General features: G+C 38.6%; 1 protein-coding gene across 3 annotated transcripts in view; it reads left to right on the forward strand.

Moving 5' to 3' along the window:
* The window catches only part of ACOT12 (acyl-CoA thioesterase 12), a 41,937-nt gene that overhangs the window by 16,031 nt on the left and 1,971 nt on the right, over window positions 1-23,935 (forward strand). For all 3 annotated transcript variants that reach the window (XM_027545695.1, XM_027545697.1, XM_027545696.1), the window contains 10 exons: window positions 1,855-1,990; window positions 6,043-6,199; window positions 7,738-7,857; window positions 9,706-9,856; window positions 10,367-10,422; window positions 10,702-10,765; window positions 11,423-11,506; window positions 19,080-19,213; window positions 21,663-21,791; window positions 23,680-23,806. In XM_027545695.1, coding sequence (XP_027401496.1) covers window positions 1,855-1,990; window positions 6,043-6,199; window positions 7,738-7,857; window positions 9,706-9,856; window positions 10,367-10,422; window positions 10,702-10,765; window positions 11,423-11,506; window positions 19,080-19,213; window positions 21,663-21,791; window positions 23,680-23,806 — 1,158 coding nt within the window. The remainder of the gene's footprint in view (window positions 1-1,854; window positions 1,991-6,042; window positions 6,200-7,737; window positions 7,858-9,705; window positions 9,857-10,366; window positions 10,423-10,701; window positions 10,766-11,422; window positions 11,507-19,079; window positions 19,214-21,662; window positions 21,792-23,679; window positions 23,807-23,935) is intronic.

Here is a 23,935-nt window from a genome sequence, read left to right on the forward strand (position 1 = left end):
GGTGCCTGGGTGGCAGGTGTCTCTGCAGTTTTGTATACTGGGACACTTCTTCCACTCTCTGTCTGATATAAAATAGACCACAAAGCAAATCCCCATTGTCCGGGGGCATTGTTTTTTCAAACTGAAGTTCATAACACTTATTGTATTATAAAAATGCAGCTTTCTGGGCTGTATCTCAGACCTATTGAATTAGAATCACTAGTATAGGAGTTTGGAATCTGTACTTTGACAAAGCATCCTAGGGATCCTATGTTCACTAAAATCATTGAGACACTGAGACAGGTCTTGTCAAACATTCTGTTTTTCCTGGAATCCCCTCTGAATCTCCAAACTTTTGTGAATGAGAGAATACAGGGGTGGTTGCAGAGTTCTCATATCTGAGAGGAAGTGACAGAAAGGAATCCACCTCCCCAAATCATTCCTTCACATGGAGGAGAAAACGAAGCCCATCATTTTCCCCCTCCAGCTTCAGGGACTCATGGAATAAGAATAGAATAGCCACACTTCCGTCCAGTCTCTGCTGAGCCTAAAGATCTGTTTTCCAACAGTGCTTCTGAGAAAGCAAGTGCCCTGAGTGCTGCCATAATTGGTTAGCTCAGATAACCTTTATTGTAAAGCACCTCATTTTCTAGTTGGTAACATTCTTACTCAGTAGCACACCATTAAGAGAGCCATGAAAAATCAGTGGTTTGAACCGACAGGGCTACCTGGGTCTCTGTCCATAGTGAGTTCATTCCAGGATGAGATGGGCAATGATTAACTCAATCTAGTCCAACAATGACACGGGCCAGATCATGGAACGCTTCCCAAGACTCCACAGGGTATGCTCGTGCTAGGCCTTACTGAAGCTAAAGGAAAGGACACAGCAGGAGAAAGAAAGCACAGCAAATACCCGAGAGGTTCAAGACGTCCAGCCACAGCTCTTAGGGATCTCTTCAGCACACAAAATGTACTTCATCTACAGATTGGAAAGCCGAAACATTAGTTTACCAGGTGGTCTTCTGCACCCCACGGGCCACACAACTAAAATAAAGCTATGTAATTAGTTAAACCAGTATAAGCTATTAGTCATTACATTCCTAAACAAGTTGGATGAAGTCATCCAGGGGAGTTTGACTTTAACCATGTATTCGAAATCGCTACCTATTTCATCGTTATCTTGGTCAAGGGTCAGCCTTCACGTGGCCTGTAAATAAGCATGGAGCTCTCCCAGTCCAGCTGCAAGGTGACTCACACACAGGACAGCACTCAGGCATTTCTGGAAGAACTTGAGCCCTTGCTCTGTTGCATCACATTTCCAGGTTTCTGGAGGTCAGCTGGAGCTTTAGTCTGATATACTGATTCTTTCAGTTTGCTTATTAGATAATGTTCCCATAATGTGATGAAATTTCCAAACAGGGAACATCATGACAGCTTTCTCTAGAATATCTTTCTTCTCTCCCTCTGATATCTTAATTTTTCAAAAGGTAGAAAACATTTCTTGACAAGAATTTAGTGGAGTCAAAGTCCCTCTCCTCATTCATTAATTTGAAGAATAGTTTATTTTGTAATTCTGTTGAAAATTTTTTAAATCAGGGAAAATTAATATTTGGAAAACTTTTTAAAGGCACATATTACATGAACAAATTATGAAGCCTACATTGATTTTTTTAGTTTAAAAATATTTTAAGAAAAAAATCAAGACAAAATAAAATGTACACATCCATTATATGTACATTAAATATACATATCCATAAATGCTCTATTTACTTTGAGTTAGAAAATAATGTGGCATATTATTTGCTTTTGCAAAGTTCATGTTGTGCTTTTATAATTAAACAAGGCAATGAAAGATAAATGTTTTTCTTTTTCTAGATTCAATTAAAACCAGTCACACTTCTAACTGAACAAGATCATGTGGAACACAATCTGGCTTCTGAGAGAAGGAAAGTTCGATTACAACATGAAGATACCTTTAAAAACTTGATGAAGGAAAGTGGCAAGTTTGATGGTTAGTAAATCTATTTACAGGAACTTTAATTATATGATTGTGATCATATTCTGGAGGAGGTTCCATGTGCACTTGAAAAGAATGTGCATTCTGCTGCTGTCCTGATCCTTTGTGGTAGTGAGACAGAAAATCAAAGACAGAATAACCTCAATTTAGGTCAAAGTTCCTGACCGAAGAAATGTGGGATAAATGTAACATTGTCCAAGAGGAATGACAAAATACTTAAATACATCCAAAGTACAAGAACTGAAATTGACCTCCAGATGAGTATGTCCCAGCTGGAAACCTGTAGAAAGGATGAGGTTTGTTACTGTCCTTAACATGGGTGCACAGCCAAAGCTCTGAGCCCAGACTGGTCTCTAGTCTAAACCTGGGAGTGCCCCATTTCCCCAACGATTGGCAATTACCTCCAAATAGGCATACTTCTGCACCAAGGTCCCCTATACTCAATACCTTCCTGCATACATTTCCTAGATGATCCTTACCCACTTGCGACCTGCCCTAGTACACAGCTCTATGTACCCCAGTGTATGCCATGTATGTCTTCATAGGAATCAAGTAAATTTTTCTTTAGTTATCCATCAGAAAAGGAGTTGCCTCATATCTGAGTCTTTACAATGTCTCTCACAGTATAAGGTCTTTTCTTATTTTTTTAATTTTATCCTGGGAACACAATATTCAATTACACACCTTTCTTTTTTTTTAATTTAGCTATATATTGTAGATAATTTATATTAATTTATTTTGAACCAAAAAAAGTGCCATTTGAGTAAGAGAAATTAACCTTAAAAATATCTCAATCAGTACTAGTTTGGGATGTTTATAAAAATTATCTAGCAAAATCAGTACTTAAAAAAGACAGAAGTTGGAAAGATTTAAGAATTTAAGATTTCATATGCTTTTTAAGGATTACTTTAGGAAGCAATCCAATTCTGATTACAGCAATATGGTGGACTCGCAGTCTGAAAAAAATCTAAAATTTCTGGATAAAATATTTACAAACACATCTCAGCAGGCAGAAAACTAAGAAAGAGGCTTCAAGTCCACAAATGATCAGAAACACAAATGCAGCAGTGTAAGGAGACACAGGAGCTGGCATTTGCTAAGGAGGACCCTGTAGGTGGTAGACCCTGAGCTGTGTTTTAAGGGCCCTGCCTGAGCTCAGGAGGCACAGTCAAGTGGGAAGGTGGATCAGGGAACCAGACCTGGAGCTGAAACACCTCCAAAATGATACCCTCAGTGGGTCAACTGGAAAAACCATGCCTCTGAGAGCTCTGGTTGGCATGCTTTCCACTTAGCCCTATGTGGAATGGAAAAACACTTGTTTCTCTTTGAGGATTCAATCACAACTGCATTCTCAAGCATATTTGGTGTCAGAATTCACATAATTTGTTTGGCTTAAAACAGACCAAGTAAAACCTAGTGTGAATTCATACTGTGTTAAGTACCCACGGGTGATCTGCAGCCACAAATGCAAATCCTCTGTGCATTTAAATCCTTAAATCCACAACTTTAAGCCCAGTCCTCAAGAACTCCCACAGATAGAGATCCAAGGAATGTGAGCTCTTAGACAAGAATCATAAGACAAAAGTAAGTGACCTGAATTCAGAAAAGGACCAGACAACAGAATGAAGCCTGCAATGAAAACTAAAGAAATAGAATTTACCACATAAAGAATCTGAAGTAAAAGGTTAATATATTTTAAGAAATAAAAGAGTATCAAAAGTATTATGTAGGAACAAGAAAATGACCTAGAACATTAGATGAAGAAGCAAAAAGAATTTCTATACAAAAAGAATATAAAATAACAAAAATTTAAAACTAAATAATGAAACAGCATCTAAGACAGTAAACTAGAAAGTAAATCTGAAGGAGTTACCTAGAATGGAGATGGATAAACAAGGAAATGGAAACTATACAAGAGATTAGAAGACAGAGAGAATGGAGTAAGAAGTCTAACAAGCATCTAATCAAAGTTCCAAGAAGAGAGGAGAGAAAGAATAGGAGAGAAGTAACATTTGAAGCAAACAATATAGATATTTTATTAAGAGGTAACATGAAAGTTTAATATGCATTTGAAAAGATTTTGGACCTCATTATTAATCAGGGAAATGCAAACTATAACCACCATGAGACCCTATATCACACCCACACACACAACTGGAAAAACTGAATCCTATACTAATACTATAGTATTTAGTATAGAATACTAATTTCAGTTAATTAGTATCCACAATACTAATTAAGTGAAAATGAAGAGCTGGGGAAACTACTGTAAAAAATAGAAGTATGAATCAGTACAATCATTTTGTTACCTAAAAATATCCTGTTGATAGTAAGGACTGTGAATGTGGAATAAATCAGCAAAGTTAAGTTTATTCATACATCCATCCATTAATTCATTCAATAAATACTGACTGAGCACCTACATTCTGAATTCTATTAGGATTTTAAAAAATCAGTCCTTACCCAAAGGAGCTCAGGATCTAGGAGGTCAGATAATGAAAGATCACACAAATAAACATAAAATTGTGACTGTGAAAGAAAGGCACAAGCAGGAGCTCATAACAGTGGAGTCAGCTGTGGAGGTCAAGAGAAGGCTTTCCCGAGGAAGTGGTAACGGAGATGGGCTTTTTGCTTCTTCAGTAAATGGAAGAAGGTGGTGGTGGCCAGCGAGACTGCTACTTACAGAGAGAGACCATGTACAAATGCCCTGATGCTGAAGATGGCATTTTAGTTATAGGAGCTGAAAAATGCTGGAGCGGCTGGAAGGGAGGGAGAGAGAGATTATGAAAAGATGTGATGGGGGAAGAAGGGTTGCTACTGGCATTCAGACTAGCTGGGGCTGGAGAGGTAGGCATAGGCCAGATAAGAAAGGAAGGGCTTGGGCGTCATAAGAATGATTCAGGCTTTTCCAATAGGCCAAGGGGAAGTCACTGTATGTTTTTAAGGAGGGGACTGAAATGATCAGTGAAATGCAGGGGGGGAAAAGTAAAAGAAAAAGACAGTTAATTAAAAATATAAAATTTACATTAGGAAATGGAACTAAAATCTCTGTAACCACACTTCTCTGCTGATTTACATATAAATGTGCCAAGAAGGGCTCCATTCCCAGTTACCAGCAACAGCTGGGCATATCTGTGTTCTCACACTGCCAGCTCAGCTCTGCCTCCAAGAGTACAACCAGCATGGCACCCCTGATCTGTGATTCCTCCCCCATCTCCTCAACAACAGCACGTGAGATTTAAGTCTAGCTGGTGATTCACTTGATGATGCAGGAAGTATAACTGAATACATTTTACTGCTTTGCAGCCAAAGTAAATGATTTTTCCATTGTTGAGAGGAAAAACCAATTTGTCAGTAAATGAAGCAGATATGATTCAAAAGAGGCAGAAAGACACTAAGAAGAACAATGTATTGTGTCTTTTCTGTTTGTGACTGCTTTCATTACAAAGCAGTCACCAGGGGAGGCCACATTCCCATTCAGAAGTTTACAGCAAACTGTTCCAGATTCTCAGTGTCCATGGCCCCTAAAGCTCAAATCCCTTTCTTTTCATTAACTTTATTAACATACCATAAATGGCCCATATTTAAAGTTATACTTGATAGGTGCTGAGACATGCATACTCCCACGAAACCATCACCACAATCAAGACAATAACATATCTGTCAATCCCAATTTCTTTCTGCCCTAACCTGCTGTAATCTGCCCCTTCTCCACCTGAAGCAACTCAAATTTAAACTTACTTGTTCTTTTGATCAAAATTCTAGTTGACTTATAAAATAGGTTGGAATACAGTCTGTAAAACACCCTTTCTGATTTCTTATCTTACCCAATTCACTGTTAAATAAAACCTATTCATTTCCTTGGGAGTTTTAAGTCTTGGGTAATAATATTTAATTTTTAACTAAGTATTATTATTTAATTAATAATATTTAATTTTTAGAAAAATTAAAAATAATTTTTCTAAAAATCTCATGAGTTGAAGGAAAGGTTATAGCCTCAGGTTCTACATTTAACTCTACCATTTTTGTTTATGTCTGCCTTTCAGATCCCATTTGTGATGAAGAGGAAGGAACAGTTTCCACAAAGGGCACCTCTGTTCAGAGCATTGAACTTGTCCTCCCACCCCACGCAAACCATCATGGAAATACATTTGGTGGCCAGATCATGGCTTGGATGGAGGCGGTGGCTACTATTTCTGCAAGGTTCTTGGTTTTAACCTTTGGTTTGTGATCTTGAGACTAGTCGGGAGAAGGCAGAAGGGTCTAAGACTGGCTACTGGGTGAGTCAAGGGAACAAGTAGAGAACAATGTTGCCTTTTATCAAACTGAAACAATGATCAGTCATTTTCCTGTTTACCTGAGAATTATTCTGTCCTTTCCTGAGTGTTAACATTTAAATTCTTGGTTCAGAAATAAAAGGAAATGACAGTTCTTACAGTTATTCTGAATTATGACTGTTGACCTTGCAACTCTTGTAAAGATAGTTATGACAGAGTAGATGGAAAACAGAAATAGAAGACAGCCATTACACTTAAAAACAGTCAAGATACAAACTTTTTAAAAGGTGGTTCACAATTAGGTCTGACCTCTGAAGGTGCTGGTTAGAATCATTATGGCCAAAGGATTAATTGAAAAGTATGATGAGAAAGAGGGAAGAACTTGGAAAAGTACTTTTAAATGTTGCTAAGTTTCAAAAAGGGTAATTTCATTCTTAATGGAGCCATGTAGGTAACTGGGCAGCTTTAAAGAACACTGTAGTCTCTGAAAATGCATTTGAACAGGATCTGCCCTTCTGACAATTTTTGTAACCACTGAAAATTGTTAAGGTCTTATTTTCCCAAAATTAAAAGAATTTTATTTATTAATATGTCTATAGTTATGACTATAATTAGAAACCTGTGGTTATCCTAAAATTGTGCACAAATATAAGAGCTTGTTTTTAAAACAACATTGTCATTCTTAATGACAATAAAACATTTAAGCCTGTTCTACTATAAAGGCTTACGATGTAATTAACTATGGCAGAATCTGTTCACTTATGGTTAGCAGAATTCTGTACAGTAACCGAATGACTACAGTAGGAATCTAAAATGTAGACAATTATAGTAACTTTCTGAGATCAAATTTTCGTTATAGATTTTCAAAACTTCGCACACCAAAAAACTATAAAATGTGTACCTTGCAGCCTTTCAGGCTTTGTGCAGCAATGCAGGTAACTTTTTTTGTGGGGAAGAAAAATTGGTCTTGGACATGTGGGTGAATTTACGTAACAGTGAAGCCAAGGAACTCATGTGAATGTCATCAGCTGAAAGTTCTCTTCACTGTTTCCCATGCCAACCTGGGAGTCACAGCTTCCTGTGACTGTAGTCCTGAGCTGTCCGGAGGAATGAAACTCTGAAATCAGAACCAAAGACAGGTGTCTGGTTTTTGGAGATACTTCCATAGGGCACAAAACAAGAACAGGACTGTCGCCACAAGAGCAGAAGCACCAGCATCTTGGGAAAGCCACCCACAGACTGGGACACTGTATTTCCTAAAATATTTGCAGATAATGTCACAGGACCACTCTCGACACACACAATCTAGTTATTTATTACCCTCTTGGGCTAAAAGAGATGTTCATTAGAAAGCACCCCAAACACAGGTCTATTGCATCCATTAAGCAAAGCAGTAGCTCCTGAAAACATTTCTGAGAATGACGACTTTCTTCTCTCTCTCTCTCCTTCCCTTTGTTTCACCAGCCGCCTGTGTCGAGCCCATCCTGTTCTGAAGTCTGTGGACATGTTTAAGTTCAGGGGACCATCTACAGTTGGAGACCGTCTTGTCTTCAACGCCATTGTCAACAACACATTTCAGACCTGGTAAAGCATGTCTGGTGCTCTTCAGTTCAGTTCAGTCGCTCAGTTGTGTCCGACTCTCTGCGACCCCATGAATCGCAGCATGCCAGGCCTCCCTGTCCATCACCAACTCCCGGAGTTCACCCAGACTCACGTCCATCGAGTCAGTGATGCCATCCAGCCATCTCATCCTCTGTCGTCCCTTTCTCCTCCTGCCCCCAACCCCTCCCAGCATCAGGGTCTTTTCCAATGAGTCAACTCTTTGCATGAGGTAGCCAAAGTACTGGAGTTTCAGCTTTAGCATCATTCCTTCCAAAGAAATCCCAGGGCTGATCTCCTTCAGAATGGACTGGTTGGATCTCCTTGCAGTCCAAGGGACTCTCAGGAGTCTTCTCCAACACCACAGTTCAAAAGCATCAAGCTTCGGCGCTCAGCTTTCTTCACAGTCCAACTCTCACATCCATACATGACCACAGGAAAAACCATAGCCTTGACTAGACAGACCTTTGTTGGCAAATGTCTCTGCTTTTGAATATGCTATCTAGGTTGGTCATAACTTTCCTTCCAAGGAGTAAGCGTCTTTTAATTTCACGGCTGCAGTCACCATCTGCAGTGATTTTGGAGCCCAAAAAAATAAAGTCTGACACCATTTCCACTGTTTCCCCATCTATTTCCCATGAAGTGGTGGGACCAGATGCCATGATCTTCGTTTTCTGAATGTTGAGTTTTAAGCCAACTTTTTCACTCTCCTCTTTCACCTTCATCAAGAGACTTTTTAGTTCCTCTTCACTTTCTGCCATAAGGGTGGTGTCATCTGCATATCTGAGGTTATTGATATTTCTCCCGGCAATTTTGATTCCAGCTTGTGCTTCTTCCAGCCCAGTGTTTCTCATGATGTACTCTGCATACAAGTTAAATAAGCAGGGTGACAATATACAGCCTTGACGATCTCCTTTTCCTATTTGGAACCAGTCTGTTGTTCCATGTCCAGTTCTAACTGTTGCTTCCTGACCTGCATACAAATTTCTCAAGCACCTGGTGCTCTTAGATTGCTAGAAAATGAATTCAAACTTGCACATAAGCAATGTTCTTTGTTTTATCTCAACCTGGAGGTGAGTATAGGGAATACTTTAAAATAACCACATTCCTCCTAATTTTTTTTGAAATTTCATGTTCAAAATCTATTGACATACATATTAATCCTCTGTTCCACTGAGGCCTCCTTACACTGTTATGATAAGTTGGTTTTTATCTCATAATAAGGTTGACTATATTTCCCACTTGATCCAGGATGGTCTTGGTTTGTGTGTTTCATAATCATTAATTCTTCCTTTCACTCTCAGAAGGATCCCATATGGTCAACAACTCATAATGGACCTGTCATTTATTACCATGAAGCCCAAAACACTTTCAGTTATTTTTATTATTCTTGACACACAAAGAAAGATTTAACTTGGTATTTTTTTCTTTTTAAATGTAAAAAGGAACATCTGTATTTCCTATCCAACTTCAGTGTTTGATGCTTTTAAATTATAGAACTATCGTTTTAGGAGAGAAAACTTGACTTTGGCATAATTTAACACCCTACCCCCCCATTACCAAAATTTATTCATGAATGTATATAAGGTTCCACTGGCCTTCTTTTACTACTTGAAAGTGGGAAAGTAAAGCAGACATGCTCCCAGGAGCCTGTACATAAGATCGATCGACTTGATGAAATGGATGTTAACTGCTGTGTAGATTAGCGGACAACAAAGAAACAACACAGGGTCCTCCTTCTCTTCCTTGCCTGGAGGAGCTGGTGGGGTGGTGGGCGGGGGAGGCCTAGCATGCTCAGGCTCTCTGCCCACTGCCCTTCTTGCCCTTCTGCAGTGTTGAAGTTGGAGTGCGCGTGGAGGCCTTTGACTGCCAGGAGTGGTCTAAGAGCCGGGGCCGTCACATCAACAGTGCTTTTCTCATTTATAATGCTGTCGATGATAAGGAAGAACTGATCACATTTCCCAAAATCAAACCCATGTCAAAGGTCAGTTATTAGCACATGCAGTTCAGTAATCAGATCACTTATTCTAGGTGAAGCTGTGGTACAGAGCTCCACCCAGAATCTTTTCCTGCATTGGCAACAACCTCCACGTCCATTCCCCTTTGCTTTTCTTTCTTTTTTGCCTCACAAAGTAAAATGATCCTTTTCCTCTTTTTCCAAATCACTCTGGTCTTTTATTTAAACAGCGAAAGCCCTGAAGACCCCACATCTATTCAGCCACATGCTGCTGGTGGAAGCATATGTCTTCCATGTCTCATTTCTGACTCTCTTTTCCCGCTTTATATCCAGTTCTCTATGCTGCTCTACATTCATCAGAATTAAGTCTTGTGGAATAAGCTGCCTTACTGCCAACTCTGACCTGAAGATAGTTCACGTAGAGACTCCTTGTCCCAGTTAGCCTATTCAACTGATTTAGGAGAGACAGACTTAAGGATTGTAGCACAGAAATATTAAGAATGTATTGATTTTACTTTTTTTTAAAATTTATTTAAGGATGATTTTCGACGGTATCGTGGAGCTCTCGCACGCAAGAGAATTCGCCTAGGCAGGTAAGGGACTCAGGTATAAGATTTTATGGACTCTTATCTGACAAATTGCATAGCAAAGAGCCCTCTCTGGGTCTCTACTCCCACATAATATAAAAAGAGAAGGTTTGATATTTTTTGAGTGTGGATGCTACTGTGATGAAAATTGTTCTTCCTGATTGTTCCACCAGTAAAGGCAGCTTTTTGTAACTGCTGATTTCACTTGAAGAAAGTGTCACAGTTATTGCTATGTGCTAGATACAGGGAAGAAAACTATTATTTAATATTTTCATTTTTTTCCAGAAAATATGTCATTTCCCACAAAGAAGAAGTTCCACTTTGCATATACTGGGATATTGGCAACCAGGTGACAGTTTTATGATCTGAAGTTCTTCATGTAAAAATCGCTTCATTACAAAAACGGGAACCCCCTCATTTAACTGACTCATGTTGTGCCTACACAGGTTAGATGTAGAGGTGAATTATAGCAAGCTGTCATCTCAAAATGAAACAAAACCAATCTATGAGTAACTAGTCATCAGCCAGCTGCTTCACTGCCTTGTTTGAATTATCTACATAGTTACTGAGTTACAGACTCTGGTTGATCTGCATCAAATGCATTCAAACAACATAGGACGTTGAGATCTAGTGTCTCATCATGGTCTGTGCTGAATGACACGCCTTCTCAACAAAAAAGTATTAGTCATTTTAATGTTTTGACCATGAAATGTAAAGGGAAATCCAAATTTACTTATTATACATTGATTACTAGTCACACTGAAGGTTATTCTTGTGTTTACTTAGGATATCAATTAAAATGATACTAATTTCCTAAGCATATAGGACTCACATGATTTATCTGAATTCTGAATTAAGAGTCTGAGACAGAAATTATGTTTGTATAACTTAGTTCTAACTTCAACATCATCACTTTGGCTCTAACAGTATCCATTTTCTAAGCAGAAAATATTTGATCACATATCTGTGCACTGAACTCATAGCTTTTCAATTATTTATACTTTAGGTATCCTTGAGTAATGGCAATGTGGAGGCTCTCAAAAGCCTGGCAACCAAAAGTGGATGGGAGGTTACCAGTGCTGTGGAAAAGGTAGGAGGCATTCAGGTATACATACAACTCACTGCCCATCATGAATGAAAGTTGTCATGGTAGAGGTTGTTCTGCTACTTCTAATGCTGCTTTCAAGAAGGTAAAAGATGGAGATCAAGATGGCAGAGTACAAGGACACCGAGTCACCCTATGAACACATCAAAAATGCATCTATATGTGGAGCAATTCACAACACTGAAAACAAACTGGAGAGTGGCAGGAAGACTCTTATACAACAACTATGGCTATAAAGAAAGATCCACACAGAGTCAGGTAGGAAGAGAAAAAACGCCATCAGGTCAGGACCTGCGTCCCTAGGAGAGGACACTCCAGCCCTGAGTTCTCACCCTGAGAGAAGGAGTACCCTTAGCTGGTTTTAAAACCAGTGGGACTAACAGAAGGGCTGTATAAGAAACCTAAACTCTACTCTTAAAGGAATCAATGCTTCCTTATTCCTGGGAACAAGGCAAAGGATGCAGACTGAAACCTCCCACGGCTCTGCTCCACTGCAGTTCTCAACTAAGGCAAATAAAAATTCAGGACTGGAATAGGGAATTCTATCAAACATACAACAAAGAGGTAATACCTAGCATTCTCAAAATAAATTGAAGGGAACACTCCCAAATTCATTCTATAAGGCTATTGTTACTCTGACACCAAAATCAGACCGAGACACTCAAAAAAGAGAAAATTACAGGCCAGTATTTCTGATGAATATAAATGTAAAAATCCTCAACAAAATATTAGCAAGCTGAATCCAAAAATATATAAAAAAGGGATCATACATCAGGATTAAATGGGATTTATTCTAGGGATACAAAATGGTTTAATATTTACAAATGAGTCAATGTGATATACCACATTAACAACAGGAAAGATAAAAATAATATGATCATCTCAATAAATGGATAAAAAGCATCTGACAAAATTCAACATCCATTCATGACAATAACTCTCATCCAAATTGGTATGAAAGGAACATATTTCAATATAATACAGATCATATATGATAAAATTAAAGCTAACATCATACTCAATAATAAAAAGGTAAAAGCTTTTCCTCTAAAGTCAGGAATAAGACACCATTTATTTAACCTACTATTGGAAATTCTAGCCACAGCAACTAGACAAGAAAAAGAAATAAAAGACATTCAAATTGGAAGGGAAGAAGTAAAACTATCTCTTGTTTCAGACATGATACTACATAAAGAAAACCCTAAGGTCTCCAACAAAGTAACTATTGGAACTAACAAATGAATTCAGGAAAAGTTGCAGTATACAAGACTAATATACAGATTACATTAATACAGATACAAGACTAATACTAATAATCTTTGCTGTACTCAAATAATGAACTATCAGAATGAAAAATCAAGAAAACAACCCATTAAAGTCACATAACAAAGAATAAAAAACCTAGAAATAAACTTAATTAAACAGGTGAAAAACATAGTCTCTGAAAACTATAAAACACTGAAAAATTTGATATAAAGAAATAAAGATATAAAGAAATGGAAAAATACAGTGTTCATGGACTGGAAGAATTAATATTGTTAAAATGACCATACTATCAAAAATAATCTGCAGATTTAATACAAACGCTGCCCAAATACCCATGACATTTTTCAGAGAAATAGAACAAATAATCCTAAAATTTGTATGGAACCACAAAAGACCCCAAATAGCCAAATCAATCCTGAGAAGAAAAGAACAAAGTTGGAGATATCATACACCCTGCTTTCAGAATACATTACAAAGCTACAGTAATCAAAACAGTATGGTACTGGCACAAAAACAGACACATATAACAATGGGACAAAACAGTGAGCCCCCAAATAAACCCATGCATTCATGGTCAATTAATTTATGACAAGAGGGCAAGGAGATACAATTGCAAAAGTCTCTTCAATAAGTGGCACTGGGAAAACTGTGCAACTGTAGTAAAAGGATGAAATTAAAACATCTTCTCAAACTGTATGTAGGAGTAACCTCAGATTAAAGACCTAAGAGTGGAAACCATAAAACTCCTAGCAGAAAATACATTAAAATGAAATACTCTTTAACATAAATCATATCAATATTTTTTTGGATCTATCTTCTAAGCAAAGGAAACAGAAACAACAACAAAAAAAGGACCTAATTAAGCTTAAAAATTTTCACACAGCAAGAGAAATCATCAACAAAATAAAAAAACAACCTGCTGAATGGAAGAAAATATTTGCAAATGATATAACCTATATGGGGTTAACCTCCAAAATACATAAACAGCTCACATATAAGAAATAAAAGAAAACCAAACAACCCAATTAAAAAATTGGCAAAGACCTGAATAGATAGTTTTCCAAAGACATACAGATGGCTAACAGGCAAATAAAAAGATGCTCAACAATCCTAATCATCAGACATACAAATCAAAACCACAATGAGTTATCATTTTACACCTGTCAGAATGCCTATCATCAAAAAGACCACAAATAAATATTGGTGAAGATGCAGAGAAAAGGGAACCCTATTACACTGTTTGTGGAAATGTAGACTGGTACAACCACTATGGAAAACAGTATAGCAGTTCCTCAGAAAACTGAAAATACTGCAGAACAACCATATGATTCAGCAATTCTACTACTGGGTATGTAGTGCATAAATATACACTTATATATATATTCATATATAGTCATATACATAGGAGTGTAATCTATAAAAATATTAAATCACTATGTTATATACCTGAAACTAACAGAATATTATAAATGAACTATATTTCAATTTTTTAAAAGGTAAAAAAGTCTTTGGGGAAAATTTTTTTTTAAGAGTCAAGTATCTTTCCAGCTCTGTCTCTATTCCCCTACCTGGGCTAATCTAAGGGCCTTCAAATCACCCTACACATTCCTACTTCCAAGCTTAGTTCTCATATTCCATCTCTTTCTCCTTCTCTTCTCTAGTCCTACCTGGTCTTCAAGACCTAGGACGAATGCTTCTCCATAAAGCCAGTCATCTCCTACTGAAGGAAATTACCACTTTAGGAACTCCTTTAACAATTACTTCTTTATGATTAACTTGTCAATTAATTATGCCTTATCTCATGACACTTACTCCATAGCCACATTGAGTTGATATTTGTCTTACACAGTAATTTTACAAATAGTCTCTTCCCTTAACTAGATTACAAACATCTTAAGAAAGCAGCCTTATCCTGACTTTTTTGTACCTCAGCACCTTTTACTATGCTTTTGCATGTCATCAAATTTAAATAAATGTGTATCATTTGAATTTCATCTACTTTCAGAGGTATATCAGGTGACCCTTTGAAGCTGATGCCCACACTAAACATAAGCTCTTTGAGGACCACTTTGTTCATCACTGTAGTCGCAGAACATAGCACTAGCTGGCGTTCAGGGGATGCTCGGTAATGCCGACACTTTGTCTTTGCTCACGTTTCAGTGCATACTGTTTTTCATCATCATTGAAACAGTAGCCTCTAAAACAGGATTACCATGTGTTCTGGTTTTCCTGGGACAGTCCTGGTTGCCCCATCATAATTATTAACCATGCCCAGGTGTTCCAGTTTGAATAAATTACATGGCCACTCACCCTGAAACAGAAACAAATTCAGATACTACTTCCTTGTTTTCAACTCTGACTTTGACATCCTCCGCATGCTTTAGCTTTGGTTGTTTGCTTTTACTATGTCTTGGTGCTCACTTCTGAATCCTTTCAGGGTCTTCCTTATTTTCTTTGGATCCAGTTAGGTTTCCATCTATGCTTGGTTCAGTGATACACACAGGTTTAACATAACAAAGTTACTTGCTTCCATTTACCCTTTATAAAAGATGCCTCAAGACCTTGTTTTCTTTTATTAACATGAAATCTGTTTCTTGCATCATTGCTGGCATCTGAGTACTCACTGAGCAGCTTAGTAAAAAGACAAACTCATGTCTGGAATGAAGGATGAGAACATACTCAGTGAAGTCATATAAATTAAAATTTCAATTTTTTTGGAGTTTGGACCAAAACCCAACAACCTGAACAAATAAATGTGCATTTGCAAGTGTCTAAGGAGAGCCACCAATAATTAATTCTTAACTTTCTGTACAGTTACTTACTAGAGAACATTGTATAACTAAAGAAACATTCTTATGTTATCTCTGTTGAATTTGAAGCCCTCCTTTTTTTCAGATTATATTTATGATAAAAATCTAATTTTTTTATTTTTTGGGTTATCCTCTTCTCTCCCACTTTTTAAAGCTTTTATGCTTTTAACTCTCTTTACCCATTATGCTTTTAATTTCAAAATATAGCTTATTTTTTTCTGTTACCTTTCACCTGAAAAAATTTTCACAACTATTAAGAATTATACTTATTTTGGGTTTTAAAAATCTATACTTATTTTGATATAAATTTTGATAGATGGCAAAAGTCTAAAATTTCTGGTATTCATAATGAAAGTTGGGCAGTACTTACTGTTTTAATCCATATTTCATTTTCAAGGTATAGTGTTGGAATTAATAATAGCACTAATACAAGGAGCAAAAGATGAGCCTTCATCTTAAACGAGCTTATATTAATAGTCTATCTTGAAAATATCTTAAAAGTACTTAGACTATCTTGAAAGCATCACACATACACATACCATAGCTGAAGGATAATTTTAAGGTAGTTTATAATCAAGAGAGAGATTTAGTATTTAAACTACAAAGGTCAGCTCTTAGGCAATTCAAAGTCAGGGAAGATAGTTGTTTAAAGACAACTTTGGAGAAGAGTCGATTCTTTCCTCCGTGAAGACAGTATAAGGATAAATTGCTGGAGGGGTAAAAGAGGCTTTTTAGGCAGTGAGTAGCTTGAGCCACATCTTGGTAGAAATTAGCATGGGTGAGAGATTGGCCTGATAGGAGTAGCTTTTTATTTAGGCAGTACCTGAGAGAGGACAGGAAGACAGAATGGCAAGAACCCTTGACACAGGACAAAACCCATAGGAAACAGACCAGAGGAGATCTATTCTCATTGAAGCTGGGGAGTGACTGGCTCCAGAGCTGCACCTGACCACGTCCCCTCCCCCTAGTCAGTGGGTAATCGACCTCCAAGGACTCGACCCTCTCCCCATACCTCTGTAAAAGCCAGTTTTGTCCTCCTTCCCACAATACAGTCTCAATACCATATCTGTCAACTGATAGTATAAAACTCTAAAACTGAGCTATTTCCACTTGTGCTATTTGTATAAGATCTAAACTCATTAAACAGAATCTTATTAGAATGAAAAAATATATCATTAATAAAACGTTACCAAGCTCCAGCAGATTTTGAACCTACTTTAAGCTTCATTTCATAGAATAAAATTTCATAGAATTGAAATTCATTCTCAAATGATAAAACATTTGAGATGATAAATGGAATGTAACCTGTATTCTTCTAAGCATGAAAGGAAACTCATTTTCTTGGAGAGTTGGTCTTGGAGAATTTTCTCACTAGGCAAAAGTTGGCTTTCCTAAAATAGTAGAGTTTAAAGAGAACCAACACCAACTGCTGCCTTTCCTTGTCTGCATCAGTGTCATTGTCTCTGACAGCAGAATGTTAAGGACTTTCTGTTACTTTTACCTTTGGGGAAAGGATCAAAATGCCATCCATTCATCCAATACTGTAGTTGACACTGGCTAAGTCTAGTGAGCTCTGTAAGGGCAGAATTTAATGATGGCTACTTAGTGTGAAGTTTGTTATGTCTCCAGGACAGGAAGCAGCAGCATGTGTCTCCAACCTGGAGAGCAGCTTCCTGAAGTGCTGTGATAGTTTTCTCAGGCTGCCAAAACAGTACCAGAGTGAGTGTCTCACAGTTATGGGAGCTAGAAGTCTGTGATAAAGGTATCGGTCATGCTGGTTCCTTCTGTGGGGAGTAAGCAAGATCTATTGCAAGTCTCTCCCCTAGCTTACGGCACTCTGCTGAAATCTTCAGCATTCCTTGGATAGTCGATGCATCACTTGACCTCTGCCTTCATCTTCATATGGGGTTCTCCTAGTGTGTGTGTACATGTATTTGCCCACACTGCCCCTTTATATAAGGGCACCAGTCACTGGACTAGGGGCCCATACTACTGTAGTAGAACCTCATTTAACTTATTACACCTGCAATGACCCTATTTCCAAATAAGGTCACATTCTGGGCTACTGGGGGTTAGGACTTTAACATATGAATGGGGGGTGGGTGGGACACAATTCAACCCTTAAAAAGTACTCAGCCCACTGTTACATCTCACTCTACCCTGGTTTCACCAAGGTTTACTGTGGTTGCCCCAAGGCCAGAATCTGACTGAGGTGGTGGAATTCACTCTGGCCACCTCTTCTTACTCCTCTGAGACTGCAGAGCCCCACCAGGCAGGCTAAGAGCCACATGGACACCAGGATCAATGAACCTCCTGCTACTTCTGCAGTATAGGGGGCAAAAGTAGGTAGGTCTAGGCTGGGCTGAGTCTCAGCCTTCAACTTAGAGCTGCATTCATGGTTCTCTTTCTGTTTGACAAGTGCCCACAGCCTACATCATGCCCTCCTTTGCAGGCTTGGTGCTGAGGTCAGCTGGCGAGGTGAAATGGCACAATCAAATAGCCACCTCTTACCCTTCTAAGCTGCTTCTAGTCAGTGTCTCACTTCTTCATTCTCTTAAAAGATGTTTGGGTTTAAATAAAGGTTTTCTCCCTCCAAGCCTGATTTTTCCATCTGCTTGATTCCTGCAGTGAAGTCTCAGCCCTGTTTGTCTGTCTTCTCATTGCTTGTTGCCATGGGAATGATTATAAGATGGCAAATTTCAACACTACCTTCAAAGCACCCTGAAAGAGATGGAGTAAATGGGCAGGATAGAAATGTGCTCTTAGCTGAACATATATCTCTGATTATTGATGAAAACACAGTAGAGGCAAAGTTCAGAGTAACAAAGGGTACATTAATATTTAAGTGTAAGTCAAATGAATCCCCAAGACGAGCTTTCTCTTCTCTAAGGAACAGTAAGCACTAGACACTCAGGAACTGACCTTGTGACCCTTGTGATTCACAAAAAAAAAAAAAAAAGAATGCTTGGTGCTGAAGGAACAATATGGGTCAGCAGTCCTGTTGAGAGGTTGAGTTGGATCTAGAGGTGTGGGCTTACTTCCTGGATCCGCTCAGCCCAAATGAAGGCACACCTGACATCCTGGGAATGCTAGGCTGCAGCCTTGGCTCCAAGGTCTTATGGGGAAAGGAAGCGCTGACTTGCCTGGAAGTCTGGTGATATTTTTTGTCATTCCTGGATAGAGGCAAGGAAATATCACAAAGAGATAAATAGGGAAAGAGATAAAGCTCTTTCTTTTTCATGAGAAAAACTGCCCAATAATTAAATAACCTACCCTCAAGTAGCATAATGTGTAGATGACACAGGAGTATAGCATCCTGGTCTGAGTTCTAGACATCCAAATGTTCAAAGTGAAGTTTCCATCATTGGCTTCACAATTATCCAGGTGCCAAGATGCTTTAGCTTGTGCAATCCTGCTGTGGTCTTAATGTAAAAATATCCATTTTCCTTTTGTAATTTATTTTTTTGGTTATTTTATTTTAGATAAAAATATATACTCTGGAAGAACATGATAGTTTATCTGTTTGGGTTGAAAAGCATGTGAAAAGACCGGCATACTTGGTTTATCATCTCTTGTCCAACTTTACCAAGCGACCTTTGTGGGACCCCCACTACATGTAAGAATACATTTATAATACTTTCTTATTCCACCTTGACATCATGTAAAAATGACCCCACACCGCAGTCCATCTCCATCGCCCAGTGTATGACCCACTGTTTTAACTGAAGAGTATTTGCTATAGCACAGTATCAGGAGCTGTTGGAGAGGCACAAAAATTATTCTGATCATCTAGTTTTCATCTATATTTACTTGACATGCTTTTCCCACATCTATTGTAATCCTACCAGTAACTCTTCAAGGTTGATATTATTCCCACTTAACAGGAGAGAGAACCCAAGACTCGCCAAGACTCCACAGACAGTAAAGCAATGGGACCTCATTTGGAACCCAGGTCTGTCAGGCTCTAAATTTCCACACTCTTGTACTTTAAGACATAGTCTCATGAGGAAGTGAGACTTCCTCTTGTGGAAGTGATTATCAATTACTCTTGAGGAACTGATTATCAAATTGTACCTCCCACTCTTGATCTTTACTTGGTAGCCCTTCTTATTCTGGGAAACAGCACTCCCTGGTGAGAAGCTGGGAGAAGCAGCTGTGTAAGTAGACTCCTTCCTGCCTTCCCTGTCTGATCAGGGCCCACTGATGTCAACCTACATCTCTTGTTACTTCCTGTCTCCCACATCCCTAGTCCAACCTTCTCCACTCTCCCTCCTTTCCTGGAATGCACAGCTGTGCACCTGGTCAACTCTACTGTCAGGGTGACACTCCCTTCTCCAAGGAGTTCCAGTTCCTGGGTTGCAGGGCTCAGGCCTTAGGGACACCTTGCTTTACGGAAAGAACTGGCAAGATGGGCTTCCTATTATATTCAGCATTATTAATACCATTTACTTCCTAATTTGGAATAGGTAGAAATTCATCTCTTAAATGTCTAAATCTCACTATGATTAACAGCCCATAACAGACAATTTAATACCACTAAAGTGAAACAATGGAAACAGTGTCAGACTTTATTTTTGGGGGCTCTAAAATCACTGCAGATGGTGACTGCAGGCATGAAATTAAAAGACGCTTACTCCTTGGAAGGAAAGTTATGACCAACCTAGATAGCATATTCAAAAGCAGAGACATTACTTTGCCAACAAAGGTTCGTCTAGTCAAGGCTATGGTTTTTCCAGTGGTCATGTATGGACGTGAGAGTTGGACTGTAAAGAAGGCTGAGTGCCGAAGAATTGATGCTTTTGAACTGTGGTGTTGAAGACTCTTGAGAGCCCCTTGGACTGCAAGGAGATCCAACCAGTCCATTCTGAAGATCAGCCCTGGGATTTCTTTGGAAGGAATGATGCTAAAACTGAAACTCCAGTACTTTGGCCACCTCATGCAAAGAGTTGACTCATTGGAAAAGACTCTGATGCTGGGAGGGATTGGGGGCAGGAGGAGAAGGGGACAGCGGAGGATGAGATGGCTGGATGGCATCACTGACTCGATGGACGTGAGTCTGAGTGAACTCCGGGAGTTGGTGATGGACAGGGAAGCCTGGTGTGCTACGATTCATGGGGTTGCAAAGAGTCGGACACAACTGAGCGACTGAACTGAACTGAACTGAACTGAAAGTGAAACAACTCTAGGCTTATGTGTTATATTCACATAGATGCCAGAAGGATGCATCCTAGTTAATGTTATCGTTAGAAAACACTTCATGAGAAGAGAAACACTTCACAATTTTCTTGCATCAGTATCTGTAGATATAAGTACAAAGTTTTCAGCAAGAATAATGCCTAACCTTTGCTGCTCTTTCAAATGTTTCTCTCCACTATTTTCTACATCACCTGACATTCCAGGTGAATGAATAGAGGAATGAATGAATGAATTCCAATTCCATTAACTTTTTTTCTGCATCTATCTGATTCCGGTACTGTGCTAGGTATTTTCATTTGATCCTATGCCCATAGGTATTATTATCTACATATTACCTATACAATACACCATAGGTATTATTATCTACATTTTATGGATGAAAAAAAAGTGACTTGCCTAACACAACACAGCTACTCTAGGACTCAAAGGCAAGTTGTTTGACTCCAAGCTTAGTGCTTTCCCAATATACCATATTCCTTTACCTCAGAGTCCCACAAAGGATTGTCCATAAAGTTTGCTAGTCTTCAAAATATTAAATTAATTAAGTTAATTGATTGATTAATATTAATTGATCCTAGAGAAAAATAATGTTCTGGAAAAAAGAAAAGTGCCTTTCTCTGCAGTGTTGAAGGCAGTGACCTTAGCGTCAGATGGCCAGCATTCTATCACAGGCAGAATTATTCCTCCTGGCCAAACAACTCTAAAGACAGACTTTAAGAAATGATGCTGGCTTTGAAGAGTTGGTTATGTGAACAGAAGGGTGAATACAGACACCAATAATGAAGTTACCCAAACAAACAAAAGAAAGGCATGCCTTATTCTACCAGGTAGAAAAGTGTAGACTTTCTGTCACGGTTCTGTTTACCTAGGTCCTGTGAAGTCATAGACCGCGTAAGTGAAGATGATCAGATATATTATATCACTTGTCCTGTGGTGAATAATGACAAACCCAAAGACTTGGTAGTACTTGTTTCACGAAGAAGGCCGCTCGAAGATGGGTGAGTATTTGTAACTCAAGTGTTATAGCAAGGTCTTATAGTATAAAGTAGAAAGTAAAAGTTGATACGAAAATAAGGAAGTCAATGGAATAATCATTTCTGGTCTTGAATGATGTTCATATAAATTTTTTTCTAGATGAGGCTTTACTTATCATTAAAAAAAAACTATTTAAGTGCCAGCCATGTGCAAAGCACCATGGAGGACTCCTAAAGCAGTTCCCTTTCCTTTTATTCTGTGCACATGTAAAACTGATATTTAGCCAAGCTTTGAAGCGTTCCATTACTGCTAAAAATGCAAAGAGAGCCAAATAAAACACTAGGAGTTGGTTTTGGTTCAGAATTTACAAAGGCTGTACTGTGCTACACACCCAAAATGGCTAGCTTTCAATCAGTGTGTCTGTTCAGGCTTCTCCATGGGCACTGGACTTCTCAGAGAATAAGCTCTAAGGAGAAGGGTCCCAAGAGTAAGTGTTCAGAGGGATAAGAAATGGAAGCTTCCAGGGTGGTTATGGTTTACCTCTAGAACTGGTCAGCATTATTGCTGATGTCAAAACAGGCCTATAGAAAAATCCCGCCCACATAGGATTAATACACATAGATGTTCAGTGTATTATCATCTGCTATGGCAAAAGATATTAGAACTAAACTGAAGCTTTCTCTTATAAATTATAGTAGAACCACACTATACCAGAATACTATGAAAGTGAAAGTGAAATCGCTCAGTCGTGTCAGATTCTTTGCAACCCATGGACTGTAGCCCACCAAGCTCCTCTGTCCATGGGATTCTCCAGGCAACAATATTGGAGTGGGTTGCCATTTCCTTCTCCAGGGGATCTTCCCGACCCAGGGATCGAACCCAGGTCTCCCACATTGCAGGCAGACGCTTTAACCTCTGTGCCACCAGGGAAGACCCAGAATACTATACCAGCATTAAAAAGGATGAAGTAGTTATGCTGCTGCTGCTGCTGCTAAGTCGCTTCAGTCATGTCCAACCCTGTGCGACCCCACAGACGGCAGCCCACCAGGCTCCCCCATCCCTGGGATTCTCCAGGCAAGAACACTGGAGTAGGTTGCCATTTCCTTCTCCAGTGCATGAAAGTGGAAAGTGAAAGTGAAGTCGCTCAATTGTGTCCAACTCTTAGCGACCCCATGGACTGCAGCCTACCAGGCTCCACCATCCATGGGATTTTCCAGGCAACAGTACTGGAGTAGGGTGAAGTAGTTATAGAGGTATTGATACAGGAAACACCTCTAAAGATTTATCACTACATGAAAAATCAAATTATAGACCAATATTTGTAAAATGGTTATATTTATGAATATAAACATATGAATATGAAAAATATGAAAAACATTCATATTTGAAAATATGAATATGCCCATTTGCTTACATAAATGTTATTTATAAAAAGATCTGGAGGGTCACAATAAAATGTTAATTTTATTGGTGGTCCTCTTGGTTAAGGTAGACTGAAGGATGACTTCTGTTTTCTAATGTACAGGGTTCCTATTGTTTGAAGGTTCTTTAATACAATGGTATTATTTTTTCCATTAAAATAGTGGACAAGACTGAAATAACAACCCATTAGAGCATACACACACACAAGTTTGGAGTCTGACTACAGCTCTGCAGAGTTATGCAAAGCATACGTAATTTTTAGGCAGAAAATATCTATGGCCCTTATTACTATTTCCTATACTTGAATTTAGCCATAGAGAATGTTTTTTATGCATATCACTCATGTAAAATATCTGGGTCTTCATAGTTTTACTTCTATATAAACGAGTTGCATTAACTGTAGGAATTTACTTTTCTTCACCATTTGCTGTTTCATTCACTGTTCTTCGTTTCTCTCAAGAGCTTGGAAAATGTCCTTTTGTCTTTCAGTCACACTTACGTGGTGGCAGTGAGGTCGGTTATTCTGCCGTCAGTCCCACCTTCTCCACAGTATGTCAGAAGTGAAATCGAATGTGCTGGATTTCTTATCCATGCTACTGACAGCAGTTCGTGTACCGTAAGTTCGATGAAATGTGCACATTAATTTTCTCCTACAGATGCAGAGAAACCGTTTACCTGGATTTGCTAAATTAACTGTAATTCTGTAATGTGTATCCACCCACACCCACCAGGGAATCCTCAGGTC

The sequence above is a fragment of the Bos indicus x Bos taurus genome, chromosome 7 (assembly GCF_003369695.1).
Source record: "Bos indicus x Bos taurus breed Angus x Brahman F1 hybrid chromosome 7, Bos_hybrid_MaternalHap_v2.0, whole genome shotgun sequence".
Classification (NCBI taxonomy): Eukaryota; Metazoa; Chordata; class Mammalia; order Artiodactyla; family Bovidae; genus Bos; species Bos indicus x Bos taurus.